The sequence below is a fragment of the Solea senegalensis genome, linkage group LG8 (genome assembly GCF_019176455.1).
Source record: "Solea senegalensis isolate Sse05_10M linkage group LG8, IFAPA_SoseM_1, whole genome shotgun sequence".
In the NCBI taxonomy this organism is placed as follows: domain Eukaryota; kingdom Metazoa; phylum Chordata; class Actinopteri; order Pleuronectiformes; family Soleidae; genus Solea; species Solea senegalensis.
The window spans coordinates 19,610,170-19,628,395 of record NC_058028.1 but is presented as its reverse complement, the minus strand read 5'-3'; the positions used below and the strand labels follow the sequence as shown (position 1 = coordinate 19,628,395).

At 39.9% G+C, this 18,226-nt stretch overlaps 2 protein-coding genes across 5 annotated transcripts in view; one reads left to right on the top strand and one right to left on the bottom strand.

Moving 5' to 3' along the window:
* The first annotated feature begins 4,209 nt into the window (after positions 1 to 4,209).
* On the top strand, positions 4,210 to 8,508 carry kcnj1a.1 (potassium inwardly rectifying channel subfamily J member 1a, tandem duplicate 1). Its single transcript, XM_044031778.1, has 2 exons — positions 4,210 to 4,366; positions 6,651 to 8,508. Exon 2 carries the CDS (start codon positions 6,669 to 6,671, stop codon positions 7,788 to 7,790), a length of 1,122 nt encoding a protein of 373 aa, XP_043887713.1. The 5' UTR covers positions 4,210 to 4,366; positions 6,651 to 6,668; the 3' UTR covers positions 7,791 to 8,508.
* Positions 8,509 to 9,393: 885 nt separating this feature from the next.
* The window catches only part of fli1 (Fli-1 proto-oncogene, ETS transcription factor), a 30,579-nt gene continuing 21,746 nt past the window's right edge, over positions 9,394 to 18,226 (bottom strand). For all 4 annotated transcript variants that reach the window (XM_044031774.1, XM_044031775.1, XM_044031776.1 and 1 more), the window contains 4 exons: positions 13,701 to 13,760; positions 13,350 to 13,409; positions 12,742 to 12,789; positions 9,394 to 12,634 (listed from right to left, as the gene is read on the bottom strand). In XM_044031774.1, coding sequence (XP_043887709.1) covers positions 12,105 to 12,634; positions 12,742 to 12,789; positions 13,350 to 13,409; positions 13,701 to 13,760 — 698 coding nt within the window. In that variant the 3' untranslated portion in view covers positions 9,394 to 12,104. The remainder of the gene's footprint in view (positions 12,635 to 12,741; positions 12,790 to 13,349; positions 13,410 to 13,700; positions 13,761 to 18,226) is intronic.

The following is an 18,226-nucleotide window of genomic DNA, read 5'->3' as shown; positions in this document are numbered from 1 at the left end:
CAGGGTGAGTGATATGTGACATGGACAGAGGTTCATAATGCAAATATTGAGGTGGAGGAAACTATTAGGTGATTCTTCCTGTGTCCTTGGGAAAAACTCTGGCTTATTCAGCAGGGGAAGAGAACCTCTCAAAAAACCCTTGATACCCCTCGTGACACACACACATACACACTCTACACAGGTCATTATGTCCATATAAAGTAATGCACATTACATCCAGTCGGCAAAATGTACAACAGGCTTTCTATGATATGCTGTAGTACAGCAAACATGCAGTGAGTGAGTCAAGTGATCAAGTGTGGTCATGTAGCATGGTAGAAAAATACACATATGAGTTCATCATCTTTGATGAAGTCCAATTGTTTGTGGTAAATCACTCGACATGGAAATGCTGTATAGTGGAAGGTCCATGGTCTGCCTTCTCCTCTGTATCTTCATTCAGTCTTGACAGCCAAAGCCCTTCATCTCCAGGCTCCTATTGATATGCACAGTGAACCCAAAGGCATGAATACGGGCTACATACTGCACACCCTGTATAATTACAACAGCTTACTTCTTTTTTAACGTCTCTGAATGTACGGGACAAAATGGTGTTTACACAAACATGCTGACAACCAGTCAGCAAAGTGCATACACGTCCTCTGAACACCTACAAAAAAAAAAAAAAAAGGCTTTGCAGCACGCTTGTGTTATCACAAGAAGCAAATGCTTTACAGGCAAAATTACACAGCTTGGGATTGCAATGCTTGGCATTTAGCACTTTGCCATTTTTTACTCGGAGAAAGATGGATAAGGAATATGAATGCTCACTGACATGATGACCCAGCAAAAAAGGCTGCCATCAGTGTACAGCCCATCCCCGCCCCCCACCACCACATGTTTTGATTCCATTGACGCACACACACACACAAACTATTCAGTGAAACCTAAGCAGATCTTGAAATATGAAGCTAAAGGATGAATAAAGCAGGAAACATGGCCTACAGTCCTTGCCCAACCAACATAAATTAAAATGTTTTCATTTCTTGTTATTGTGATTTCTGTAGTTCTCCACTGAGCTGACAAAAGAAGCTGAATGATCAATGGATTTCAAAGCTCATGCCTCAAAGATTCAGTTGACTAAGATGTATTTACATAAAGTGATTATATAATAATTTCAACATGCAGCCTCGCCACAAGATGTCACTAAAAAGCGACTATATATATATATACATATATATATATATATATATTAATGAAAATGTCCAGCTTTTTTAGTATAAAGTCGGTGTCATGTCTAATTGCCGGTCATTGTCCGGACAAGTCACAAAGAGTGAGCGGGCGTGCTCCACTCAGACGCAGAGTCTCACCTGAACCAAACGGAAAATTCCCACTCAGTGAGAATGTGCATCTCACAGAAAACCTCCAGTTGTACACAAGCATGTGTAAACGCCCAACTGTGCCATCCATACAGTGTTGATGTGAAAACAGGTCAATAAGTGGCCAGAGGGAGGCAAAGATGTGAAGCTTACAGGATATTGACAAATGGACTTTTGAATCTGCTGTGTTCTACACATTTCCTACATATACATTTTCTTTTCAGTCCACTTTTCAATGCGGGGATGAGAGTATTTCAAGTATGAGTTCATTTCTCAAGTTAACCGATTACACTTGTTTCGCCAGAGCTTTAAAACATCTTTTTCTTTTAGCATCTTAAATGTTTTTGGTTCAACTTCAGCAATCTCCCATTTGTTTTTAAGATGCCGCAGACAGGTGCCATCACGAAAAACCCAACAACAGTATTTTCTTACCCACTCAGCATACATAAATGCATAAAATTACCATTTAGCTGAGCCAGGTGTTTCTCCTAGGAGTTGGGACCCACAAGCATAGATAAATCTAAAATTGTCAAATGAATGTAAATTTACTCTGCAAATGCTGGGTGTGTTAATGTGTTAACTCCTGGTAAACCTACTTAGCATATATATATATATATATCTATATATCTATCTATCTATATATATATATATATATATATATATATATGTATATATATATATATATATATGTATATATATACAGTATGTCAAGTCATTCTAATCAGTCATACAAATACATAAACTAAGAGTCAGATTTCCATTTGACCCTTTTGTTATACTACTTATCACCTTAAAAACAGGTTAGCACCTAATAGCCTATACCAGGTGCTACTAGCCGTTTGGTCCAAAAGCTGATTGACAGAAACTGCGACAGAAACCAACATTATGCATTTAACTGCTCCAGTTGATGCGAGGAGAAACTGCCATTGTTTACCATCCCCACAACCTAATTGCTGTGATGCGTATTGCTATTTATTGTGGCCATGCGGTGACTGCATCGTGTTTGCATACTAATCGTCTTATCAAGAGTGCAAAGGTAAACATGCATACCATGTCTTTTTGCATATACCAAAGTGTCTCTATTAGAATATAGAATAGAACATAGAAGAAACTTTTGATTTATTGCATTATTACAAAATCTTTTGAAACATTTTTATACATACAGTGCTTGATGAATTTATTAAACCACCACCCAATGTAATGTTTATACTACAGCTGCCCTAAATTTAGCATTGGTAATTATGGAAAATGTTAATACACCTATATGTAGAAACTCTTTAACAAGAAATGATATTTTTAATGCTAAAATATAATCATTATTGCTTAATTTCTTAATACGCTTTCCAAAAGAAACCCCAGAAACAATAGTAAAGCACGTTATTATTTCTTGATTAAGATGTCAAATTATAGTTATTTACTTTTTATTTATGTGTTAATTAAAAAAAATAAGTATACAGTTTATTATTTTAATTACATTTTTGACAGACTTCTAAAATATTTATTTTTTTCAGATTTTGTTGGAAAAAATTGTAAATTTGTTAAGCAGTGTATGCCACACTTAGAAACCACACTGTTGACATTATTATGATCATTATTCTTTTTATTTATTTTATTAATAATCTTTTTTGTATGATCAGTTCTGGTCATTTTCTTCTCATTTCTCCAGCATCACTGAACACTGCGGCATGCAGTTTTGCTTTTGTCATTATTGATAAGTAGTCAATATAAATGTGATTACTTTCCTATCAATCAAAGAAGCCTTTACAACTTTTTAAGTTGCTGAACCAGTTCAACAATCTGTGCTTGTACTCTGGTTGCTATTCACCAGCCCTTTGTCTGGTGTTAAAGGGATAAAAATGAGGGTGTTGGTTAAACGAGGAGGCAAGTCACTCTTTGGAAGTTTAAAAAAAACAAAACAACAACACTTAAATATAAAAAGCTTGTCATCTTTTCTTACAATGGCACGGCTTAAACAAAAATATGTCAGGCCTAATCTTGTGTCAACGGTTGTGTGTTCGCGTCCACAGTCTACAGTGTGTAAGGTAATACTGCAGCCCTTTCTGTCACTTACACAGAGAACAATCGAGCTGAAAAATGACTCCCATCACAATTCACAACTTTTCAGAATATCTACCGTTGATAATAGCGTATCAACGGATTTGATTTCTGGCTAACCCTGAAGAGCCATCTCTTTTGGATCAAGAGCATCTCCTTTTTAATCACCACAGCCTTTGTTGTCTCACTCACTCACTCACTCACCTAAAATGGTTGTTGCTCCGAGCAAGGAGACTGTTGTGTTGAGCTGGTCATTGATAAATAGTGACAATTATTGTGCCTGAACTATGCTAAATAATCATGTTTTAGGTTCATCATTTTCAGGGAAGTAGCGGGACACACAAGTGGAATGATCCACGGTTTTCAGGAGTAGCACGATTCTTATATTGATATCAGGTGGGGAGGAAAATTGACTCGCCAAATTTTGGCATTAACTGGAAAATGGATTTTCCACGAACAGTGCGCGTGTGTCTACAGTAAACAATTCCGCAAAGGCTGTTCGTCACAGAGACACGGGGTAGCCGGACCATGGACGTACAATTAAAAACAAAAACTCACAACCTGGAAACAACTGCAAGAGTCTGAAGTGAAGTGGGAGAGGTCAGCTTGCCCCTTGGTGTCAGGCATCTGTGGAGTAAACACAAGGTAATAGAGCCGGGGGAAGGGTATGCGCATGTGTGTATGTGTGAGTTTGCATGAATGTCTGCGTGCGTGTGTGTGTGTGGAGGGGGCAGGGGTGTACTTGATGCATCTGTGGGCGTAAACATCACCTGGACATTTCCAGCACACCGAGATGGGGCGGTATAAAGGCACACAGGTGCTGGTGAACAGGTACAAGAGGAGGACACGACAGAACTGTGTCTATCAAACAGAGACCACAACAAGAGACAAGAGCGCGGCCTTTCGTGACCCTTTGGATGTGCATCAAAGAACCTTCCCTTTGCATCCCAGAGGTGAGTTGCTGGAGAGAAAGTTCAATATTTTAGATGTGAGGGTGAATCTCAGTGTAAGTAGTGGGAAATAGGATTTTTTTTATCTTTAATATTTTACCCCACAGCAGCAAACCTATATCCTAATCCCTTCTATGGAAAGGATGCATGGATCAGATGAATGGATGAAAAAACTGAGCACTTTAAAGTTCTAAATAATAAGTTTTTCATCTGAAAGGATTAGGAAATACATGGATCAGATGGATGGATGTTGAGCCTTATTAAAAAAATAAATAAAATGTTTGCTACAAATGAGGCACTGAGGTTCACATGAGATTTATTCCACTATTTTCTTTCCTTTAAATCAGAAGTACTGTTGAATCTCTGTTCCAGGTAGAATTATGTAAGCGGCATTGAGCACTTTAAAGTTCTAAATAAGTAAAGAAAGTTTTCTTTCCTGCTTATATTTGACTAAGCCTAAAATAGGAGTGGGTTTTAATGGGTATTAATGCAACAGACGCAACATTGTTATTAACTGCAACTAACTACGTCACAAATTGACTTTTTTTCCGCCGTAAGGGAAAAAAGATATATCACGATGTTCCACAGCTGGGCTGGAACAAAAAAATGCTGAAAATAAAAATCAGTCTGCCAAAAAAAAAAAAGAAAAAGATGGCAGTTAATTCGAAGCTGTAAATCTAATGCCAGTAAGGACGGTCTAAAACCTGAAGCACAATATTGGAATGACAGGAAATCACAGGAAAATGCTCCATATCATCAAGCAATGACTTGCAATAATGGTACATTCAGAGGGCCTGTGTAAAATGACACTGGAACATCAATCTAAACCTTAGGAAAAATCCCAGAAAAGGCAGAAAATTGAAGAAAAAAAATCCCAGAATCATAAAGCAGTGATTGCCAGTCACTGCTTGATGTATTACAGTGAAACTGTTTTAACCAAAGAGAAGGAATGTCTTGACTCAGAGCCACAAAAACGAAACACTCCTACACTCAAAGCACTGGATGCACTTGAGGAATTTCTGGTTTGGTCCAATTGTTAAAGTAGCTGTTTTCGAATGAAAAACAATAACTTGCAGTCGCTGTCGATAATTTACAGTCACATTTCTGACAATTAAAAGACACATATAACTCACAGCACCACATCTACTCTTAAAGTAAGAAAAACTTGCTGACCTATTAGACCTAATGATGAAGTGTGGGGCGACTGGGTTTTGTCTTCCAAAAAGGATCAAAGCGCGCCCAATGAGCTAATGACTGTGATTATCTTCTTTGTTTTGGCAAAAATGACGATATGCGAGCTCTGAGAGCCCAAGGAAAAAAACATGAGCTCACTGCACTGATCGTTTTGTCCTATTTCACACTCTCTAACAAGCACGCCATGATCCTAATGGGTAGTTTGCATGACTTGGCAAGAACAGAGGCCATGCTTATTTGGAAACCTTAGCGCAGCCAATACTGCCAGTTTAACCATCCATCAACTCCAGACTTATAATGAAGGCAAAGATTGCTATGTCTGTGAGTACAGCAGGCCTTTTTGGCCGAAGTTGCCGCACATTTTTTAATGCAACATTTGCATCTGCTCCTACACAGACCAATATATCCTGGATTATTACAGGGCTCAGAACATTTGATACAGTATACAAAACCACGTCACCATGGAGTAAAGAACACAAGACGGAAGACAAAGAACGTACATACAGAATTTGGACAGGTGCTCAGTATCGGACTGATTGTGAGGTTTTTCCTGTTTCATTCTTAAGTATGCCGCAGAATTTCACGGAGAAGGTTTCATCTTGATTTCAGAGTCATTTCATGGTTTCTCTGTGTCAAATATAAGTGCAGAGCTTTTATATCATAGTTGTCGTCTCAGACACAATGTGCACCCGCATATCATTCTTTTCTTCATCTCCATTTCAGCACCCGCCAAAGAAAATGTCATGTCATTGTGACATTTTACAATATGATTGTAATGAATTATAGTATTTGGTTATGATTGACAGTTTAAAAGGGCCTGGGTTTCAAAGTAGAGACTGTATTTCAATAGTATTCGATTCTTACATTTTTAAAACGTATTACACATATTCACGAAGATATTTTTTTCATGAAGACTTTGTGCAGATTGTTATTCATTTTCATAAATTATATGAAGAGATTTGCATTCACTTCCCTGTAGCCTTCACATTTTCTCATCCCCACACGTTTAGAAAAACGTGGTCAAAACAAATGCTTTGGGCTCACTTTCTACCATGTACTGACACTGTTTCTGTCTTGCCCTATTGTCTTCTAGGTTGTGTGCTTGTAGAAAATGATTGGATCCTTGAACAAACGTATGCAGGATATTCTGGCAGAGCGAAGAAGCCAGAGGACCAGACTGGTCACTAAAGATGGCCGCTGCAATATTGAATATGGAAACATCAAGTACAGTAATCACTTTGCCTTCCTGGCTGACTTTTGGAACACCTTTGTGGAAATCAGGTGGCGATTTGTTCTTTTTTTCTTCATTGCCTCATTTACACTCAGCTGGTTCATCTTTGGCCTGCTGTGGTACTGGATTGCTCGCACTAATGGAGACCTAACATGGCAAAACCCACCGGAGGACCACATGCCATGTGTCGACAATGTCGTCGGCCTCACCACTGCATTCCTTTACTCTCTCGAAACCCAGACGACCATCGGGTATGGTGGACGAGCACTCACCCCTCTCTGCCCGGGCGCTGTGGCCCTTCTCATCATCCAGTCCCTCGCTGGAGCCATTATCAACTGCTTCATGTGTGGAGTCATCCTGTCCAAAATCTCTTCGCCCAAAAAGCGGGCTAAGACCATCACATTCAGTGACATGGCTGTCATCAGCCCCAAAAAAGGTGCCCTTTGCCTGTCAATCAGAGTGGCCAACCTACGCAAGACCCTGATGATAGGAAGCCAACTCTACGGCAAACTGCTGAGAACGACCACCACACCAGATGGCGAGACAATCATCATGGACCAAGTCAACATTGAATTCATGGTGGACGCTGGGAAGGACAATCTCTTCTTTGTGTGTCCTCTCACAATCTACCACATCATTGACAAGGGCAGCCCTTTTTTCGAGATGGCAGTGGACACACTCCATAAGCACGAGTTCGAGCTGGTTGTCTTCCTCGACGGCATCGCCGAGTCCACCAGCTCCTCCTGCCAAGTGCGGACCTCCTTTATTCCACAGGAGATCATGTGGGGCTACAACTTCTTGCCCATCATTTCCAGGACCAAGGAGGGCAGGTACAGAGTGGATTTCTCCAACTTCTCCAAGGTGGTGCCTGTTGCCACTGCACACTGTCCCTATTGCTTCCACAATATCAAGGGTCATCATCACCACTCCATAAGTGGGCATGACAACCAAGGATTTGAGGTGATTGATATCAATGATCCCCCAAATGTCACCAAGTTGTGAAATGGTAAAGAATTAGGAAAACTGACTTTTAGAAGAAAGACTTACTTAGTCTTCAAGACTCTAAAGAACCTAATGGTAAACAATGCATTGTGTAGCATTTATACATGAAACAAAGACGATGTACTTTTTTAAAATGTTCATTTGATTGTGTTTAACAGAGATAAGAAATCTGTCTGTGGGTCAGGACAGTTATTGTTTAGAATTTGTATGTGAAACCACACCTTCCACTGTCCGCTGACCAAAAAACCTGTTTCCAAAACAGTGATCAGGTCATTCCAGATAGTGAAGACTTTCAGAGTACACTTGTGCTCTTGCTGTAAATGAAGATGAGCCGTCTTAATTTATCTTTAACCTTGGTAAAATGATTCACCAGGTGTGGACGGGCAGAGGGAGACAAGGCAAATGTATTTAAAGTCTTGTAATTACTTGAAAGACTATTGTTGGGTCCAGTAGTAATTCAGTTATTCACGCTACTGTAGGTCACGCACAAATAGACACTTGGAATTGAACCAAAAGGGTACTGTACGCTTTAACCTTAGCACTGAGGGACAAGGGACTGGTGTTTTCAAACACAAGGCTCTCAGGGAATACCTGTAAAATATTTCTGCGTACAACACTGACTGTATCTGAGTCAATGTTCTTTGTTTGTAAAGATGTTTTTTTGTATGTAATATCAGGGGGAAAGTACACAGACATAAAGGCTATTTTTGCATTCAAACATGTGTTCTGTGTTATTATCTGCAAATGTGATTGTGGCAAGAACTTTTTTATCTTGTCTTATTATTTATTAACAACTGATCAGAAAGGTCAAAGGAACCCAATGACAGGTGTCAGCCCGCATCATAGCTTTTAATCTATCAACAAAGCAAAGTTGTGGCAGCAAACAGGGATAAACACACAGTGGAGTGCTGGTGTCTCTGAGATAAAAGCTGTTGCTTGTGGGCCCTTATTTTGCCCTCTTATTCTGAACATGAAACCAGAATTCTCCATTTATGGTTAAATAGGAGCACAGACTGTATGCTACCCTGACGCCTCAACAGGTTTGTCATGACGGACCTCCCACAATAACCTTTGTAATGAACGGTACATCGTGGTTGATGTAACAAATGATAGCAGACAATCTCAGGATACAAGATAAAGGATATTGTGCAAAATTAGTAAGCAGCACAATGATGATGATGATACATGCTCGAGGGGCATATTTTAATATAATCAAATCAAAAAACAAGCCCACAACTGTCTTATGACGGCTACTCCCTGTACCTGTGATAAATATCTTTGTCCTCATGGTTGTAAATGTAAACTAAGACTATGGATGCCATTTGACACAGTTATGATATACTTTCCAGCTGTCATCAGAAATAAATACTGTATACTACATCTTTCAAGGATCATCTTGATGAGTTGCTTAATTATGAACTGTAAATAGGTCACTGTACAAAGAAGAAGAAGCCGGTATTAAGTGTAAAATAAAATGTCAATAAAATGCATATTACAGAATGACAAAATATTAAATGGATTATGTTTTTTTGGAATGAATGCAAGCTTTTAGTCTCGTGATTGCCGTGTTTGACACCCTGATGAAGTCACAGACAAACGGTCATAAAATGAGAGGTAAAAATTTATTTTGTCACATTTTCCTATACAAAAGCCCTTTTCCAAAAGGTATTCATACATTTCAGGAATGACAACAATAATAATAATAATAATATAATAATACATTGGTTAATTGTAAAATTACACACAGCCTCGCACACATTCACACATCCTCATGCCCTCACACATATAATATATATTTGATATCCAAAATACATTGCATATAAGAAGTAGCACAGATCCCTTTCATTAATAATGCTTGTGAAACATGGAAATTAAGGGTACATTACAATAAATTCTTGAAGCTACAAATGACATGTTCCCTTTTTTTTATTTGGTCTTTTAAGGCTAAAATATCCAGAAGATGCTGGTTGTGGATATTAATACTGTTGGTATTGTTTTGTATAAAAATACAAAATGTATAATACTTCATTGTACAGGACAAACTACCAATTTTTTTTTTTTTCGAAAAGAAATGATTCAAAATGGAAATAAACCATCTTAATTACATGTTGCATATAGAGTAAAGAAATCCCTGGCTATTTGGGTTATTATGATTCAAGCAGGCACTTATGGTCTTGGGAATACAAAAGAATATGTTGTGCACTTAAAGGTATTTAGGATGTTACAATCGAATTTTGAGAAACAATAACAATGACAAGAAAACAAAAATGTTAACATGTATTGCCCAAATGTACAGATATAAAAAACGCTTAAATGCTTACAAACTACTTAGCAGAAATTGACTTAAAAGGTTTTGCATTTTTGACCGAGGTCAACTCGTATTAATTATCTTGATTTTTTTTTTATACTGTGTCACATATGAAAATAACTCTGCATAATTTATACAGTAAGTTGCTTTAATGCCTAGTTGACTGATGCTTATAAAATAATACAAAATAGGTCTGACAAACGCACAGCGTTTGCGAATCTGAGGATTTCCTTGTTTCATCTCATCATATTTTATTGGGTTTGATCTCTGATAAACCACTTGGGCCCAAGTAATTTATTTTCAAGTGTCCACTTTCAGTTACTCTGACGGAAAATGTGTTTGCTACTAACAGCTTTGAACACCCGAAGATGGATATGTTTTGACATGAAACTATTACATGATGATGATGAAATCCTGACTCTGGGCTCTAGATCAGTGAGAAACTAACATTCAAAGACACATGCTGCTCTCAAACTAGGATCCAGCCCTGGTAAAAATACAACTTGACTATCGAGTAACATGACTTCCATACCTATATAGTCCTGACTGGCCTACGTAGGAAAGAAGAGGGAGACACCATGGCAGCCATTATAGTCAGAGTGCACTTCAAAATCAAAAATTGTCAGATTTCTGGTCAGACACAGACGTGTATGAATGTCACAATACTTTTAAGGATGTCATACTGTTCCATTTGTAATGACTAGAAAGTATATGGTATAAAACAGCAGTTAAGAGGGTTAGCATTTGGGTCTTATTATGGCACATAGTAAACCACCTCAGGGTGAAATTAAATACACAAATGGCACTTTGATATACAAACACACAAGAACATCCACTTATCAACACATAGCCGTGAGCTGTGCCCTAAAAAAAGGCACTCTTCTGAAGATTTAGACAGGTGCAGCAATCATGGTCTTAAGTAGGGTGGAATTTATTTTCTCCACTAAAAGTTTTTCCAAATGAAAACATCTGACAAATTTTGATTTTGCTGCAGGGTATCCCTTTTTATATGTTTCACAAACCAGAAGACATTCACATTAATACTGACATGGTTGAGCAACGAAACATCTGGAAATGGCATGGCTGCAAGGCAACAACATGGCAAACATTTAGTAGCCTAGTGTGTGGCCCCCTGAAAACATCTGACCTGGGTTGAATTATTGTTGCAAATTACTCCAATTACATCTCGACTCCGCTTCCCCAGCACAAACGAGTCAACTGTACACTTCGCCATTCTTGAACTTCACACACAACGCACAGAAAGCATTTTAAGTGACTGAGTTGACCCAGGTCAGCATAACATACAGCGCTTCCTTCTGTGTCATTTCACTCTTCTCTGGCCTTCCAGTTTGGAGGATAAATAAGATTGTGAATGGCATATTCCAGTTGCCAAATTTCATTCAGTGCCGAGAAAAGTCCATTTCTTTGAGAGCTCCTCCTAATCCAGCGAATTCCAGAAGACTCTCCACACGCACAGAAAAAGATGCAGATGGGCAGGTGAGCGGCTGGAGCCAGTGGAAACAGAAGGGTAGATGTGGTGGGAATAGGAAACCCCAGCAAGGCCGTAGATTGGCGGAAAAGGCAAATGCTTTGAAGCATAATGTACATAATGCACTGATGAGGATATAGATTGAGACCTGTTAATCATAGGCCCATGTCTGGTACTGTAGCAGGGTGAAGAGGCAGACACACTTGAGCTGTTTCTCCAAACCTCTTTGGTTTTTGGAAGGACATCTGTAGGTGCAGCCCTCAGGAGGAAGGGGAGACAGAAATGCACAGGAAACTCAGACGCACGTCCAAGAAACTTAAACAAACAGTTGCTAGTCTTGTAAAGGTAAGTAGTATTCCATTTTGGAGCATAGAATCCAGTTGTTTATAAATTCTTATAACACTCCTTCAATTTAATCATCCTTCATTTAGGAGCACAATTTTCTTCAGAGCACAAATCTCTCTATCAACTCAGTCTTCATTGGTTTCATTGGCATCACTGGGAGTGCAGGCATGTTTTAATAATAACTGCCCAGGTGAGAAGGCACATGGGTGTTAGGGTGGCGAGGGACATTTGGGTTGGGGTAAATGCCTGCAGTGGGTGAGCTCCAGTAGGGAGCAGTGGGTCCAAAGAAATTGGAGGAGGTGACAGGCATGGATGGAGGGTGTGGTGATACAAAGTTGACCTTCTGCTGGTGGGCGTGGTAGGAAGGCATATAGGCAAGGTCCGAGGGGTACTTGTACATGGAGGACTCGGTTGGGTGTGGCTGCAGCGCCTGAGCAATACCGTGGAAGTCAAACTTGTAGGCATAGCGCTTGCCGTGCACCTTGGTCATGATATTTTTGTCATAGTAGTAGCGTAGTGCACGGCTCAGCTTGTCATAGTTCATGTTGGGCTTGCTCTTACGCTCACCCCAGCGCCGCGCCACCTCATCAGGGTCTGTCATCTTGAACTCTCCGTTGGTGCCCTCCCAGGTGATACAGCCCGCATTGGCGCTGTCAGACAGGAGCTCCAGGAGGAACTGCCACAGTTGGATTTGACCTGAACCTGATTGAAGACACAAAACAAAAGCACAGGTCAGAAGGACATGCAGCCATGTGCAACACAAAAACACGACCAAAGAGAAATTCATTGCTAAAAGCTAGAACTCTTACCTGGATTGGCAAGGCGACTACTGGTGGGACCCAGGATCTGGTAGGGGTCTGTGAACAAAAGGAAAGCTTTGTTGGTCAACACACTGATCACGATTAGGATCACTGACCTGTACTGATTAGTATGGAAGACTGAAGACAAAATAAACATGGTCGGGAAACAACAGATGGTTTATTTATAATGATGATGGTTATAGAAAAAAAAACTATTTTACGTTATTCTTGCTTATAATTTCACAGTTCAGGTTGAGTGACAAAATGACAGTGTTTTTTTTCTGGCCAAATGTTGTTTTTGTGTGTTTGGATTATTGTGCTCTCTACATAATGAGACATGCAATTAGATTTGTGGCTGAGTGGTATGGTAGAAACACAAGTAAACACTTGAAGCTTGGTAGGAGACTACATTATTAAATTGCTGGTGAGTCACTTCAAAACAATAGTATTGCAGCACTTTTTCTGAGGCGGTGTTGATTTGCATATTGTTGATGTGGTCTTTAAAAACCATGCAGCAAATATAAGAATGGAACACTGTCGAAGGAATAAATACAAGTTTGACACAAGCACATTAACTTTAAGTCTGTGCTTCATGCAGACAATGGATCAACTGTTACCTGGCTGAGGTCTGGGCTGCTCAGTGGATTTGGTCACATTCTGAGTAACCACTGGTGAGCCTGTAATGAAAGAGAGAAAGAGAGAAAACTCATGAGCGGGGTGGCTACTGATCATTTTCAACACAAGGTAGTGGCAGTCCAAAGTAAATAAGATGGTATCTGCTGACAGTGAGTCCAGGTTGTGTAATTTTTAGCAGTCTGCCCCACATGTCTAGACTCTGTAGATGTTGGAACATCTGCTAGTCTGACGCAGACATGAGTTAAGTAGTATGTGCAAGTAACTTGGATGTTATGTCAGGTGAAACATAATCTCATGTGTTCTCTCAGTAGGATACTACCAGCCATAGTTACCTTTGCCACTGTGCATGTTGTTTGACCACCCTGTCCTCCGTACAGCATCATATGAAGGTTCTGAAGAAGAGACACAGGACAAGAGGATAAAATCAGTACGTTAAAAAAGTCCCCAGTGTGAGAAATACGAAACATTTACAGTTGCCTGTCTAAATCCCTATGTATTTAGTCCAATTACACACATTACATTCCCATTAACATACATTTTCACCCGTGTTTGTGTACATATCACATTATGCAAGGGACGAGCCACTGAGAATGCAACTGTCACAGACAAAGCAGGCACACTGGTGGCAAATACATATATCATACATCTATCAAAACATAGTTCCGCTCACTCTTCACAGGATATCTGGCTATGGTTATGTGGTTGTATTTGGCACGTTGTGGTGTTGAAAATGTAGATGGCACAATCTTTGACAGAGAGCAGTTGGTTGAGCAGCTTGCAACATGACCATGAAGGAAAGGTCTGATGTAAATTAACATAAAACAGACAAGTGCACACACAAACAGTGAGAGAGAGAGAGGGGGAGAGACAATACCTGCACATGATAGTGAGCCTCCCATCTCTGAACCCGAGCTAATTTTATAAAAGCATGGCAAGCAGCCCAGTGTGAGATTTTGTACCTGCTGTGCATCTGCAGTTAAAACGCACACTGCTGAGTGAGTGTGATGGTGATGGCTTCAGTCACTCAAACACAAAATAAACAGGTGATAAATAGTTTCCAGGAAAATACCTAACCCCAATGTATGGAGAGAACAGCTGACTAGTACTCTCTGGTACCCAGCATGCAGGGACATGAGCTGAATTATGTGGCCAACTTGTGTTTAAGTTTGAGTTGTTTTTTTTTAATGAGAAATAATATTTAAGCTTCCAATCACAGTAGTGGCGGTCTTAAAATCTTACACTTTGCATTTGAATTTGGGTTATTTGGTCACTGTGAAACGTTATTTGTGGCCAATCAGCTGCTCGCAGAGGAAACACATGGCTACTTAATATGCAGGTGCTCCTCCATACTGTTAACGCTACTTTTAGAAGCTGCGTGTGTTTTCACGTGGAATGAAGATGGACAAGGAAAAACACATTGCAGAAGAACTCAATCGTATCTGTTACAGCGTCTTCTTAACGAAGACAGAGGCTTTTGGTCATGCTGTGGCCGATCTCACTTCTGCTACGCTACGGAAATGCTACGGAAGAAGAAGCCGCAACGTGGAGCCGCAAACTTTCCGCAAACTTTCTCCAGAACAACAAACGCATGGATTCTTTAGCAGGACATGAGAATAATTGGACACATTAACAGACATACAGTAGCTACTTCTGAGATGACGACATGACGCTGCGATGAAAAGAAAACACCCCAAACCTCCTATCTTCTTATGGGTAAGTTTTCGTTAGCGTTAGCTTCGAGGTCACATACAGTGTTTTAAAAAAAGTGTTTTTTGTTTCCATGATAGACACTATCTTTTAATAATCCACCGTGCGTTTCAGAACTTTATGTGGCTAACTCAGCTAGCTCAGTTTTAAAATACAAATGCTACGCACATCTAAATTTCTGTTCGATCAGATGATCGTATTATAAGCTGTAAAGGGAGTATGTGAGCATCTGCTATGAATATGAATAACAAACCAACCAGGTGTTTCTTGAATAATGTGTGAATGACAGCTTTGGTTATGATGTATTGACTGTGATGCTAATCTCAACTAGCTGAGAGTTAGCACATCAGCAGCGTTCAGCAACAAGCTGATCTATCTACAATTCACCACACAGATACTTGAATGTATTTTATTGTATTTGCTATTAGAAATATGTATCCATCGTTCATCCTTCGAACTCTTAAGTATATTACCTTTTGTTGTTTTTCATTTTAAGAAATTTATATTCATATATTCATATTCATGCTATTAATAACCATTGTACAAACTACTACAATAGTTTCTGTCCTGTGTGCTAACCAGGAGAGGATTGGACTATGTAAATGTGATGTCATTGTCTCTTGGCTCCCAGAAGGTGTAAATCTTTAAAGCTTCAAATATGTTCAGATTTCCACGTGTAAGACATTGTTGGAAAGCTTAGAAACCACACTTTCGGGAATATGTAAATAACTCAAAATGCCCCCTCAGGAGACTGGTATCTGTTTTTTTTCCATGGCTAAGCACAAATGTGCACGTTTATCATGATCTAAGACCGTGATCATGACTTTTATCATGTAAATATCTACTTCAGCAGTGTTTCTCCCAGAGACAGTGTGTAAAGCTGATGACAGGTTGTTTCCGGGATCACCTGGGAGTCTACAGAGGGTTAGAGACAAGCCATTCAGCCAATCGAAGCCATTTGATTAACCCACCAGGCCAGGAAAGAGTAGAACTGGGGCTTCACTTCGCTGCTAATTCTGTCATCTGAATGTTTAGACTAAAGTACATCAGACATAACCGCGGTCCAAAAGGACAAGAGGAACATTGCACGAAAAACATTTACAAAAAGGCAAACATGAATAAATTAACCAATACAAAAAGTTAGTCTGGAGCCCTGAATCATCACAATATCATATGAGTTATACCATAATTCTTCTTATTTATCTAAATATCATAATGTGTATATGGAAGTGTCTTTTGATTCATTGTAAAACACAAACCTAAATGATTTCCTGTACTTTTCAATGTGTGTGAAACAAATGGAAATGGTTGCCCTGGTAACCATTGCACATTTGGTACATACAGTGTCTGTGTCAGCCACAACAGAAAAGCATCTATTAAAATCAAATACACTGTATCATCAGTATCCACTACATGGCTGGCCTTTTCTAAACACAGAACAATACTGCCCTCCTGTGGATCTCAGCTTTTTCACACCTTAAGTTCCCTGAACTAAAGTAATAATGAACTGAACTCCAAATTTCCCCTTTCAGCATAGCTGAACTTAAGATTCCAATCTCACTGCAAACAGGGAAACAGAATGTATCTGGTAACCTACCACACAAGTCTTTTATTGTTTCACAATTAATGTGTACAAAGAAAACATTTAACTCTGTTTTATTTTTCCTTTTCCTTTTTAATAACTGTCACAGTATCTTCAAATTTCATCTTTTAACCCCACGTCAGCCCCGAATCCCGACCTTAAATGGTTGAGGGAAAATACCAGTGATAGTGGAATAACGGGTGACATGAACTTGCAACAGAGCATAAAGAGCTGAATGAATGAATGAATGAATGAATACAGGATATGATCAAATGAATGAAAGAAAGGTGAGTGTAATAGATAGAAAGACAAAAAAAAGAAGGAGAGGAGGGACAAATAACAAGTGGGCTGCCGTGGCTCAGCGGGGCTGTCAGGTTCAATCTGGTGTGGGCCGGCAGGATAGCCAAGGAGCAGTGACTGGGGGAGAGTCCTCGGAGACTTGCGTTTCCTGCCTGCCTCGCCTGCAGACAACCTCTCTTTGTTTTACTGGCCCTTTTTTCCCCTCTACTCACCCCCCACCCCTACTGGCTCACCACCACACTGAAAAAAAAAAAGAAAACATACACAACGGGGCTACCTCCATGTATGTGTAGAAAGGGGGTTACAAACAGAAGAGGAGCTGGTGGAAGAGAAGGCAGAGGGAAAGAGAGGGAAAAGATCAAAGAGACAGCAGCAGACGAATGAGAATGGAGGTGGAATAAGTGTACAAAAACACGGGAATAAAGTACGAATATGAAATTCAAGGAAGGGAGAAGAATAATAATGAAAAAAAAATACAGTCAGACGAGGCAAAACTTTTGGAATTTGAAAAGAAAACAATGACAGCAAACTCAGCTACTGTCTGGTATGGGCTGAGTGGATGCCCAGTAATGTGGGCTTTTAGATGCCCCTGATGTAGCTTTTGGCACCAGATCACATTAACCTCCAAAACAATATTTTCCTTCACCAACACACATCGAGACATCATGGTGGCAAAAAAGACAGCATAATTCACGGTGTTCACTATAATTGGGCAGAGATAAAACTGAAGAAGCATCTGATGTAAAATGTACGAAGCCCAAATGGTTCACTATTCAAGCTGGACACCCCAACACAGACCCAAATGTTCACACACACACATAGAGCCGCCTCATCTCCAACCACTCAACTCCCCCCTCTCGCCTTCATTTTTCCAGGCCTCGCTCTGACTGCGACTTGAGCCAGTTTCCACTCTGGTCTGGGGTGTGGTGCACGCTCCTGGGAGACTTTGACTGCAGGACCAGTTAGTCAAAACAAGGCCCAAGCGCTAGACAGCGAGGGAAAGAGAGAGAGCACAGAGAGAGACGGAGAGTAAAAGGACAAAGACTGAGAGCTGAGACAGAGTGGGAGAGAAAGAGAGCGCAACTGCACACAGAGGGTGCGATAGACAGAGTAAGAGAGAAGAGATTTCAAGTCGTGGACTGTTTTTAACCCTGAGTCTGAGCCAAGGAGAGAGACCCAGACAGGATAAACTTTTTTAATACCCGTAATACAGGTGCTTTAAAAGCCATCTGTGTGAGGAAGGAGCCATGAGAGGAGGAGAATGATGGC